The sequence below is a fragment of the Formica exsecta genome, unplaced genomic scaffold, assembly GCF_003651465.1.
Source record: "Formica exsecta isolate Colony F162 unplaced genomic scaffold, ASM365146v1 scaffold18, whole genome shotgun sequence".
NCBI classification, from domain to species: Eukaryota; Metazoa; Arthropoda; class Insecta; order Hymenoptera; family Formicidae; genus Formica; species Formica exsecta.
In genome coordinates, this window is record NW_021849113.1 from 712,259 (window position 1) to 724,911 (window position 12,653).

General features: G+C 36.3%; 1 protein-coding gene across 1 annotated transcript in view; it reads left to right on the forward strand.

Annotated features, from left to right (window-relative positions):
* Window positions 1-874: 874 nt before the first annotated feature.
* LOC115233642 (mucin-4) overlaps window positions 875-12,653 on the forward strand; it is a 100,135-nt gene continuing 88,356 nt past the window's right edge. Inside the window, exon 1 of the mRNA XM_029804185.1 lies at window positions 875-1,752. Coding sequence (XP_029660045.1) covers window positions 1,464-1,752 — 289 coding nt within the window. The 5' untranslated portion in view covers window positions 875-1,463. The remainder of the gene's footprint in view (window positions 1,753-12,653) is intronic.

A 12,653-nucleotide genomic window follows, 5' to 3' on the forward strand; every position in this document is an offset into this window, starting at 1 on the left:
GTCTGGTTCCTACGTTATTCGTTGTTGGTTAAGCCAACACGATGCAGGGACTTCGTGTTTTACATTAATATTGTATTATTTGCATGTTTCATTAATTTATATCGATATGTTTTTTTAATATTTCATTTTTCTATTATATATATTTTAAGTGCGAACATTGTTGGAAAATTTGTATTTTCTTGTTAAAAAATATGCCGGTAAAAATGTTTGTGTTAAATATTTAACACATTCATCTGTTAATTTAACATATCGCTCTTGTGTTAATTAAACTCAAATGTTAAATTATTAAAACAACTGAAAAAAGTATAAAAATAACACAATGTCCACACATTTTTAATTTTATACAATAGATATGTTCCGTATTATTAGTAACAGGATTTGTCTGTTAAAATTTACAGAAAAAAAAATGTTGAGTTTATTATACAATAGGAGTGAGAGTAACTACAGTTAATAATATTTTTTCAAGTTAATTTTATCATTAAAAATATATTAATTTTACACAAAATTTATTTCATATTACTATGAAATTTGCATTTATTTTTTTTTTTGTATTGAGATATTAACATAGTATTATTGTCACCATTTAACATATCTATATTACGTTAAATTGACATAAAAATTTGTGGACCGTTTGGGACATGCGATATAAATTAAAATAAGTTATTAAATTTAAACCAAATTTTTCAGTGAAATAATATTAGGGAATTGTTGTAACGGCAGTAGATACCGTCACACCAGCCAGAGACCAGTCGGCAGATGGCGATGAGGGTAGGGTCTCCGAATCAGACGGTTGGCAAAGGCGGCTTTCGGACACTCGCTTGAATGGGAGAACCAGCCAGCTGGTCGGAGACTGGTTGCCAGACCGGCCGGCACTTCGCGTACCATCGTCGCGGCGCGCGGTACGTTTCGCCGGCGTTCCATCGGTCGTTTTCACCGCGTTTTCACCTACCTGACTCCCGGCAACAAAATCTCATCCCGCGAAAAAAATCGGCGCGAAAGGATCTCGCGGTTGAAGGGATCCACCGCAATGATGCTGTACACGCATTATCATCTCCTCCGGGATCCAAGGGTCGGGATCTCGATGATCGCGCGCGAATCCTGATCGAATTTCTCGCGCTTCGACCGACCGTGAGAGTGTGCGAAGTGAAAGTGCTGAGAAGGTAAAGGGGAAAAAAAATAGAAACGAGAGAAGAGGGAAACGAGGCGATCGACGCGATAGAGAGGAATACACGAAGGAAAAGTGACGGGGATATAAGCCGACGACGGAGTGCATGGAGTCGCGCTGTAGCCGGCGCGTCGAAATCGCGGCGGGGTTCCATCGGTCTCGCGGAACGGCGTGCGGCGACGATGATGCGGTGCCCCGGTGATGAGGGAGATCCGAAGCCAGAGTGTGTTGTTATGCGCGAGTGTGTAGGTTCACCGGGAGCACGCAGCATGTCATCGTCGTCGTCCTCGTCATCGTGATGCCGTTTGTGATGCGAAAAGTGGAGCCGCGGCACCTGTGCCGCGGCCACGTGCCGGGGGGCTCGCAGCCGGGTTGGCCGGTGGGCGCCGAGCTCGAGGCGGTGGCGAACGGTGCCTTGACCAGCTCCCTCAAGCAGCTGGCCTCCCTGCTGACCGTCGCGGAGGACATCTTCGCGGGTCTCACCGCCGAACTGGGCCAGGTCGCCGAGAGGAGCGGTCACCTGCGTCGCAAGATCGACAAGATCGAGGAGCGACTCGGCACCGTTGATCCCAAGAAAATACCAGTCCGTGAGTATCCCATCCAGGAAGCTCCATTTTTTCATTTTTATCTCACTTACCGAGGATTAAGGATTTTAGGATTAGACGATTTTACCGGCGTGATTGGCACGCAATTACTGCGCTATTTTGAGTGATAAAATCGCGATTGTTAGTTCTCTCTTGACAATAACGATTGTCAAGATTAAAAAATAATAAGATGATTGGTTATTACTATGTCATCAGTGTGATGGCAATCCTGCTTTGGGCTATTGAATAAAATTAGGAACTTGGCAAATTGCTGGGGGGACGTAATACTCTCACGCTCGAACTGCTCCAGTTGCATAAGACGGCTCTCCATGATTACGATATTTTTCCGCGTTGTACGTAAGGTCCAAGGCAATTCCTCGTAATATTTGCATTTTGATACATTGCTGTCATTAGGTTTGATCGACAGGCAATCGAAAGGCTAGAATTAATGGGGCTTTGAGCCCAGTTTCTATTTTTTCTACTTTCTCTTAGATCTTTTTTTAACAACTTAATGGGATAATTATCTCTTATGCAAATCGGTTTTTCTCTCTCTCTCTAACGTTATCATGACACATTACTATTTCTGGCAATTCTCTCTATCAATCGAAATGACGCTAAGGGACAACATTCCATCTCAATTTCACGGAGAATAGTGGAGGCGAAACGAGGAAAAAGATTGAGATGATGAAGAGAAGAAGTGCGGTGAAGAGGTTCACTTTGTGGGGAAAACATTCCGGGGGTTTACCTGGTTTATGGCACCGTGGGAAACGGATCGCAAGAAGGTGCCGAAAGCGAGTTTCATTCGAGCAGAGGAGATTAAGCCCCGGGTGTTATTGTACCGACACAAAGAATCTCTTATTCTCGGCGTCCTTTTTGTTTTTAAACGCTTTTCACGGAGGCAAGAAATAGGGTAACATCTAAAGACGAAGTTACACGGGTCGAAGTTAATGAGTCGCTCGAAGCTATCCACTTTGGTCCACCTCCAAGGATGTAATGAAGGATAGATAATGCGCGAGCTGAGAGAGTAAATGTCTTAAAGGGTACCTGTGGAATGTCCGTGGAATGTGGCGTTTTTTAATCGCGCCTCTAAAAAGTTAAAGAAAAGAACATATACGGTTAGATTATCGATTTTAATTAATCTTCAAAAGTTTAATAGCAGACTAAATTAATGATCGAAATGATCAAAAAACAATGTACACAATGCATAAAAATAAAGACAAAAAATAAAAATAAAGATATAGAAATATGGGTACCATAAATAAAGATATTACATTAGTTTAATATATATTTATTAGGTTATACATTAGGTAATATATACCTATACGTTGCTTTATCTTCTACTGATAGAAGAGAATTTAAATTTTTCTAATAGCAAACTTAAAGCGACAAATCAATGTGCGACAAAATTGAAATTCTTTTTTCTACGTCGGATCAATATTCTTTTTATCTATATTGAAAAGTATTTCGGTAAAGAAAGGAATAAGATTTTAAAGGTCAAATAACAGAGAATTGTCACGTTTAGCTTAGAGCCGCTTTTTCCGATCTCCGTTACTTCGAACGATCGTAAAATCAAGGAAACCACGATTTTATCACCGCGCGTAACAATAGCGTGTTTTCTTTTCGAAATCAGTGTCGACTTCTCAGAAACGTATCGACACATTTTAACTCATTTCTTTATTCCTCGCGGATGCAATTGAATTATCATAAATGATTTCAAATAGAAACTATAAAAATCACCCTCTTTGAAGCATTTTTTTACTATAAATCTGAGAATATGCACTTTTGTTATTATATTAAAAGAAATTAGAAACCATCGTTCATAACATATTTTATATCAATGCAGTGTAATTCACGTTAAATTACGAGTCGATCCGCGACGATTACATACGCAAATTGCTCTGATTCATTCTGATGTAATTAATTAAATCGCCCCGTTTAATATAAAAAATCGCGACTACTCGCGCAGTTGAATGTTGTCGCGGTTTGCCTATTTAGAACGAAACATTCGAGAGATGGAGATTCATTTCACGGCTTCCACGGGCAAATAGCTGAGGCTTCTTCCTCCTTTCTTCGGCCGAGAGGGAGCTTCTTCCACCCTAGGGAATCGGTTGTTCGAAAACACCCGTAGGAAAGAACCCACACTTTTTTCCAGCCTCCTATGCCGTGAGTCCTGAGATTCTGCAAAGGCGCTTCCAGCTAAGACAGCTGACTCAGGTAATCGCCGGCACAAACGACATCGGGTTTCGGAGTCTTCTCCATGAGGCGGTGAGAATTTTAATTCCCAAGGGTGAACAAGCTCCCCCGGCGCCGCCGGGAAGAAGCAGATAAAATAACGTCTGCCAGATGTAACGTAACACCGGGTCGTTTCGAATATATTCGATCTCTCATCGATTGTGCAAGATATTAAATTTTTGTTTAGAAGAAGAAATTTTATACAAAATTATATTACAATTATTATTTGTTACAGAATTACATTATGAAAAAGCGACGTCCGTCGATTGAACAAATTTTTCAAAAGTTTGTTAAAGAGTATCGAAGAAAAAAAAATGTAGCACAATTTCGTTAATTGAATTTTAAAGAGCAGTTTTATCTTTAACTTGTTTTTTTAATGAATGTCCTATGATTTCTTGCACTAGTAATTGGGATACTTTTTACCTGTAAAATTGTAGAGTTCATAAAAATGTTAGTGTTTTTTTTCATTAATTTGCATTGATTTAAATGAAAAAAAGTAAAAGTGCAATTTTTACTCGATTTTAAAGTAACGATTACACTTCAACAATGGATATTGATTGAGAAAGCAATAAATGCATTTTAAGGTACCGACTTTTCTCTTTAAATTACTTTTTTAATTATCATTGTGCAATAATTTTTTCACTAGTCATGAACGCTCAAAGTCAATAGATTGATTTTACTTCAATAGTGAATAACTCGGCGAAAAAAAAATCGTAGGGCATTCATTAAAAAAGCAAATTAAAGACTAAAGATTAATGATTAAAACTCTGCTTTTTAAAATCCAGTTAACGAAATTATGCTACAATTTCTTTTTTCTTCGGCACTTTTTGACAAACTTTTGAAAAATTTGTTCAATCGACGAATATCGCTTTTTCATAATGTAATTTTGTAACAAATAAAAATAATTGAAATCGACTAAAAGATTCTGAAACTAGAAACTTCAAGCTTTGTAACGCTTTTTTATTGACCTCAATCCGATTATACGCGACGAAGTGGCTCTTTAATTTTTTTGCGTAGTATATTAAGATTTATATGTATATTTTTTCTAAGAAGTTTAATCTTCGTAACGCTATGTTTTACTAAATGATTTTGATGTAGTCACGACGATAAAATCAACGTAACACGCATTCTCAGTTGCATTATTTATTATTTGTGTATAGGATTATGTATACGCTTTGCAGGATTATTAAGACATCATTGCGGTGCGATTAATAAATTATTATGTCCGCTAGATAATATTCCTATGCGCCGCCGACACCCAGCGTAACTTCTCCTCAAGCTACACGGAGAGCCGCGAGCAATGCGGTTGAAAGTATATAGTTAGCCTTGAACCTTCAGGCTCAAGTATCTCGCCAGGGATATCGCAAATCCTGGTGAAATCAGAATTTACATTCCCCGGGGAACACCGAGGTCGAGAGAGAGAGAGAGAGAGAGCAAAATATTGACGAACGCATATACGTTACTAGTTTGCATACAATACAATATAAACAGAGTTTCATATAGATATTATTTTTAATCATAAATTCACAAAATTATTAAAACCAATATTATTTATAAATATATACTGTCATAAAATTATTTGATAAAAAAAAATATTTAAAAAATTAAAATAGTCAATAGTGTAGGTGTTTTTCTTTTATCAAATAAATAAAACTGCAAGCTCAGGATATAATAAATTAGTTGAGCTCAGAATTAAAAGAATAAGATACATAAATATTTGCTCTGGTAATTTAAACGGACAGTTAAACGAGTGTTTATAAAAATCTAGGATTGATTCTAACTTTGGTAATCTAATATTATTAATGGATCTGCAATATTGTACCGAGCGTCGAGAGGACAGCAGTCGACTGGCTTCTTGCGGAAACGATCACGCGCAGGATGTGGTTCGACCTGGTCGAGCAGGTTCACGAGTGTTACCAACTACGAGCGAGCAGTTAGTTTGATAGGCTTCCCATCGACTCTGCGAAAATGATGCGTTTTTACTCCTCCTTACTCGTCGCACTGACAGTAAAGCCGTTCTTTGCCTTCTTCATATCTCTTAGACTCTTTCGTATTCTAAAGGGGCGCCGCAGTATATAAATTTCTCCTCTTGGACTTTTATTAGAAAAACTTTCCTTTCACCTTTTTCAACGCCGTGTATAAAAATACAACGCGATGATTTGTTTTCATTATGATATTAATGATTTATTCTTCTTATGAAAGATTATACTTATCCAGAGATGAGGTTTACTTTCGCACGTTAGTGGTTAGTTTATCGTATAGGAACACGAAACTAAAAGCTTGCCCCGTTCCCTCTTAAATAAATAAACTGATATTTCAAATTTACTGTGACCCCCTTTAGACAAATATGTACGAGATCCTTGTAATCGAACCCTCGCTACCTGCTGAAATCATCATGTTTGAATGAATTCATAAGCACGTAGCGCCGTATTTCTGTTTTCATGGAAAATTCATGATAAAGGAAAATTTATAGCCGCGATATATTTGTGGAAAAAAAATATATGGTTCAATGTCATTTATAAAATCAATATAATCTGTTTTATGCAAATTAGATTATGGATACGATATGACTGCAAGAGAAAAAACAAAGCCAATAATTCTAGTTAATAATTTTAATTTTCTCTCTGAAACACATAACTTAATTTAATTTACTTAATTCTACGAAAAAAACAGAGGTTTGAACATAATTTTTTTTTAAATTATTATCAATATCTTTCGAAAAATAAAACACGATTGTTACATAATTTTACTTTAGTGTAACAACGTAAAATTTTATATTGCTTAATGGTTAAAGAATTTCCCGCGTCAGCTGTTTGACTCGTTTGGAATTTTTACGCACTTTCCTCTTCTCACCCCATGAACCCCGCCGTGGATATCAAGCGAGGACCCCCGTGCACGAATAATAACGACGCGGACGGAAATAAAAGTGGGCCGCAACGGTTCTCGGTTGCAGCCCCGTCTACAGTTTTTCATCACCCCTCGTCGTTGCTTCCTTTATTTCCTCGCCCGGCTTCTTACGCTTACTTCCGGTTGCCAGCTGGCATCGAAGGGCAGGAGGGGGGCTCATCGAGCGGTGACGGAGGGTAGGCACGAGAGCAGGGAGGGGCACTTTCCCGTTTAATTTTAGCTGGCTCGACACCGAGGCACGTGCTTCGAATAAAACTGCTCTTGGTTGCGTTAATGTATATCGCTATGAAATAACAAGTTCATTTCTCGGTGATAATATTCGCTCGTCCCCCCAAAATATCAGCAAAATACACATCAAACTTATAATGAAGCTTCTTCGCGAAAAGTAACTGAAATTTGGCGATAATAAAAAGCGGACAAAATCAGAAAAATTGTAGAAAAATTTGTGAATATATATGTATATAAATATTTCCATTAAATATTTGATAAAAAAAAATATATATATATATATATATATTTAAATCGTTATTCTTTACAAATATTTAGTTAATAGCTGGCAAACGTTGCACATGACTAGTGAAAGATTTGTCGATTAAAAATAAATGAGAAAGATGAATGATTAAATTAATGTTTCTATCACAAGTACGCGAAGTGATAATATATTTTTACGACACACGTGATATCGAAATGCATATCTGTCGCCGCGATCAATGACGTTTAATCGCGATTATCTTTCTTACAGTGGTAACCGTAAAGAGGCAACAACTCGGAAAAAATAATGAGTACAACTCACGGACGCGAGGAATTTCTCCTTCGGGTTCGTGTTATTCTTTTCCCTGTTTTTTTTTCCTCTTTTGGAGATAGCAAGTATATTTCCTCGAGAAGCCACTTTAACAGCCCTCCTCATCTTACACCACGTGCTTGTAAGAAGGGAACAGATGCCCCTTGATGATCGCAGGGTATTTTCGGTGGTCACGATTTCTGTCTTGGGAACGAGCGAGACTAAGTACAGTAAAAAAGAGTGAGAGAGAAAGAGAAAGAGAGTAGCCAAAACTCCAACCTTTATGGCTTGTCCCCGTTGCAAATTTTGTTCTCGCGATTCTAAGAATGTTAACGAAAATTCATAGATTTGGAGAACACTCGAAATGAATCTCTAACATTAATAACAACACGTAGTTGCTTGCTTCCTAGAATATCGCACACTTCGAAAGGAAAAATTCGGTATTCTAATTTATTTCGCAATTTTATGTGGAATTTTTCCGTCCGGTTCTTTCATCCATTCTGTCCCAAGTTTCGTAACTCAAATACCGGTTTCGGACGACCTTTCGCGCGTCCAGGTATACTCGTCGAACGACCTAATCGCCGACGTCTTCGAAGAATTCGCAGAATGAGATTATCGACGATGATGTAATTAATCGTGATTTCCCAGCATTTCCGCGATTTTACGCATGCGTAAACGCAACGCGGCTCGCATCCGCGAACCGTCCTATCATCAATCAATCGTATAAGGAGCCGGAGAGCTTGGTGGAAGAGCCGCGAGGGAGCGAGTTAAACCTATCATTGTTTAATTAATCATCTCGACTCGCACACCTGCCCTCGCGCGTTACGAACCTATTATTAAGTACCATTACTCGCCTATATCTACCTGCCAAAGCCCTTTCGCGACCTTTGACTTCTCTCCTAGAGAGGAGATAGAAAGAGCAGAGAGAGAATTCTAATGTGCAGTCGGCAGTTTACAAATTCCTTTCGATCGTCGACTAATTAGAAATAATTAATTTTTCTAATTTTGAGAAGAGATTGATTTATATTCTTATTTCTATTCTTATGGCAGAAATGTTGCATTAATAGATAACGTTTTTCATCGTTTATTTTGCCACCAGAAAGAACCGAGCGGTAAAGTGATTATAAGCTATCTAAATGAGTAGGGAAGAACCTTTAGACGTCATACGTGACTGAATAGCGCGAAGAAGTCGATGTTAAGGACGTCAAAGTCAAGTGAACTTGTTGTGGCTCGCTTCATAGATTGTCAATTACACTTAAATGGTTTTATCCTTTCAATCTACCATTTATATAAGCGGACACACTCACAAGTACGGTGCTCTCGTATTATTAATTCCGTTATCTTGATGCATGCAATTTAAATATCTCCCCATCACATGAAAGCTAAAATCGAGGCATCAATCATTTTTAAGATATACGCACTTAGTAATTGAGCTTTAGAAAAAAATATATAACAGCATAATAATATTAAAATTGCAAACTGATCTCATGTAAATAGGATTTAAATATGAAATTTGTTTTTTGAAAAAATTCAATTATCATTTAATTTAATTTAATTTAATTATTATTTAATTTAATTTAATTTAATTTAATTATCATTTAATTATCATTAATTTAACGACTGAGATTTAAAAAAAGTTGCAAGAGAGCAGTCTCTAATTTTTGGAGATATCCGGATTTTCACGAGAAAAATTATGCTGTCCAACTGCGGATCTTAGGACTCGCTGAATGAGACATACGATGCACTTTAGCATATCGAGAGTGCCAGCTAAGTGATCATTAGCGAGAAACGCGGGATTGTTGGAGACGCATCGCGTGATTCGATGCAATTATTGCTTACGCAACGCGGATATAGGACACGCAGACTCATTTCATTGTGGGGGAAATCCGTCGATATGAGTCGCACTAGTTTAGTTCTTCGGAAACTGCAACCTCGAAGTCGCCGATTATATTCAGCGTTATCGTTAGATACGATATAGCTCTAGGGTCGCTCTATTCGATCGTTCGCGCTCTTTCTGCGCAGCAATTCCTCCAGGCCGTTACTTGGGAGTGAAACTCGCGACACGACGTTTTTATCGCGAGGAGAGAAGTTAGATTACGTAGGTATCCCCACTTTATGCAACTGCGCGTCGTTATTGCACTAGCATCGCAAACTGCGTTGCAATAAAAAAAAAAAAAAAGATTAATAACCTTGCGATATCTTATATCATGCTTGTCGACGTGAATGCAAACATCATGGTATACACGCTGTACAACGTTGTCATTCATTGTTATCCTATCAGCTGTTATTATGTCGGCTGCAATTTTTTATGGTGCACATATATTTCAATTTTTATCGCCTCATAGTGATATTTATGCTATTATTGAATGTTTCTGTTTAAGGATGTGTGTCATGTCTCAAAACATTGACAAAAGCATGAAAATTTCGTAGACTGTTCTACTATTTCTTTTGAGTATCTGTGCAAAACCTGAGCACAATTCTCTTAACGATTTTGAAATTATTTAAGTTTAAAGTTAGTATTGATTCTTATGGAAAATCGCGTATTGTAGCACTTATTGACAAATTTGACAAGGAAAAGACATTACCATCGAAATAAAAATTTTCACATACATTAAGAAAACTATAATAAATATTTGTGCAAAACTTGACTTAGATCCATTTACTCGCTTAAAAGTTATTTATTAAAAATTGTAGAAAAATATTATCTGTCTCTTTCTCTCTTTCTGCAAATTACTCGGTTTTTTTGTTTCTTGCAATTGATTTCAGGGGTATTCACGATCAAAAGTTTTTATTATAAATTAGGAGAAATATTAATTACAACTATTTTCTTTTACGAAGACGTTAAAAAACATATTATTTTGTGATACTTTAATTCTTTTTATAATTCGGATTTATTTATTTAATTTTTCAAACAGTAGAAACGTAAGAAATATGTCTTTTTTAATTTTGACAGTTTTTTGCTATTATTGTACAGCCAAAACATCCTTAAAAACCATTCTAAAAAATACATATTATGAGGAAAATTATATTAATTTATACGCTATATATTAAAAGGAAAACATATATGGATATGAATTAAAAAGGGCAGAGTAGGAAGGATTTCTAGTTTGTTGCTGAAAAGGATCAACCATCTATCGGCCAAGGGAAGATTCTAGCCCACCATGGGCACCATTATCTGTACAACGAAACGCTATTGTGATATTTCTCTTCCATTTATTGTCGTGATGCTGGACTCCTCTCATTTATCTCTTCCTCATCGTCGTCCAATTACATCGCTCATTGATCGATTTATCGCATTTCGCGAATTCGTTCGCTTATACGACCGTACGATTTACAGTGTCGTCGGCGATATCAGCCGCCAATCGCGATCGATAATTGGCCGATTTCTCACCTCGTCCCGGTGCTAAAGTACATTTAACGCTGACTCTTCGTTCTTGTATGATCGTAGTTAGTTGATTCAGTTTTCTCGACGATCCGATTAATGTCGTAAATTATTCTCGTCTCTGATCGAAGGAATAGATAGGGAGATTGGGGCTAAATGATGCCAAACTTGCTTGTTCAAAGAGAAAAATTACAATTTTATTATGTGTTTTTGCTTTAAGGCCATATATAACCGAATAATTTATTTAATAGAATGTACCACTTAATGAAATGTATCTTTTTATTAAATCAAATAAAAATTATTGAAATAAACTGTCGAATTTTTTTAGCATTAGATTTTTATAATTATTGTACTAATTATCGAATAATTATGAAAATCTAATGCTAAAAAAATTAGACAGTTTATCTTAATAATTTTTATTTGATTTAATAAAAAGATACTTCTTTTCTTGATTCTTGATTCTTGATAACAACATGTATTTTCTTGATTTCTTCCTTCATCTTTGTTTTTTTTTAAGTAAGATCCATAAATAATAAATAATAAATAAATAATAATAAAATAAATAAATAAATAATAAGTATTAATAAAAAAATAAGTAAATAATAAAGAATAATAATAATAATAAATAAATAAATAATAAATAAGATCCATAAAGTCCGTTTATGATGTAGCTGAGAATGCTATTTCCCAAACGGGTGCACTTTGCGTAAGGAAAACATTCTTTTCTGTCTCCTTCGAAAAAAAACACTTCAGCGGGCCGTTCGTTACCTTCTCGAGAGGTCGGCTCTTGTTCTCGGATATTTAAGAGAGTCGGTTGGTCGGTTGGTCGGTCGATGAGTCGAGGCCACAATGTGAACAATACGGAATCTGGCTGGGACGCGTCTCGGCGCCCGTTGCCGACTGATGTTTTCAAAGCGCGTGTCTCCCCGAATACGTAACTACACGGTGCCACCGATAAAAGGCCTCGCCTTTGTGTCCTCGGCTGCGACGGCTTTGTTAGCGAGAGAAAGAAAAAGAGAGAGAGAGAGAGACGAAAGTTCGCGAGCGGACCGTTTAACGCGGCCACGCTAACCGACTTAACTCCGAAACTCTAACCGACACCCGCATTGCGGAACAGCGAACTTCGTTACGGTATCGTTTAACGCGGCCTCGCTCTGTAATTAGGTGCACGTTAATTAGAATGAAATTTTTATTGCGTTTGTTTCCGGCAATCTCGTGTGCCATCTTCATTCAAAGTTAATACGAGCAATTTCAATTGTGGCACGCGACTTTTGTAATGATATTATTACTTAATTTCATTTCTTATTTTAATTGTATTTTTATTATTTAATTATCAGCTCTTCTTTATATTTTATTATATCATTTTTATTTTCACACAGATAAAAAACCTGTTTTTAAATTATTTTTTATGTTATTTTATATTTAAACGGAAATATAAAGATTATCATTTATATTAAATCTTTTCATACTGCTTTGTAACATAATTTTAATTAATATAATTTGTATAATATAATTTCAATAAATAATATTATATATAATTTATATAATAATAAAATAATATAATATAATTATATAATATATAATAATACAGATTATATAGAT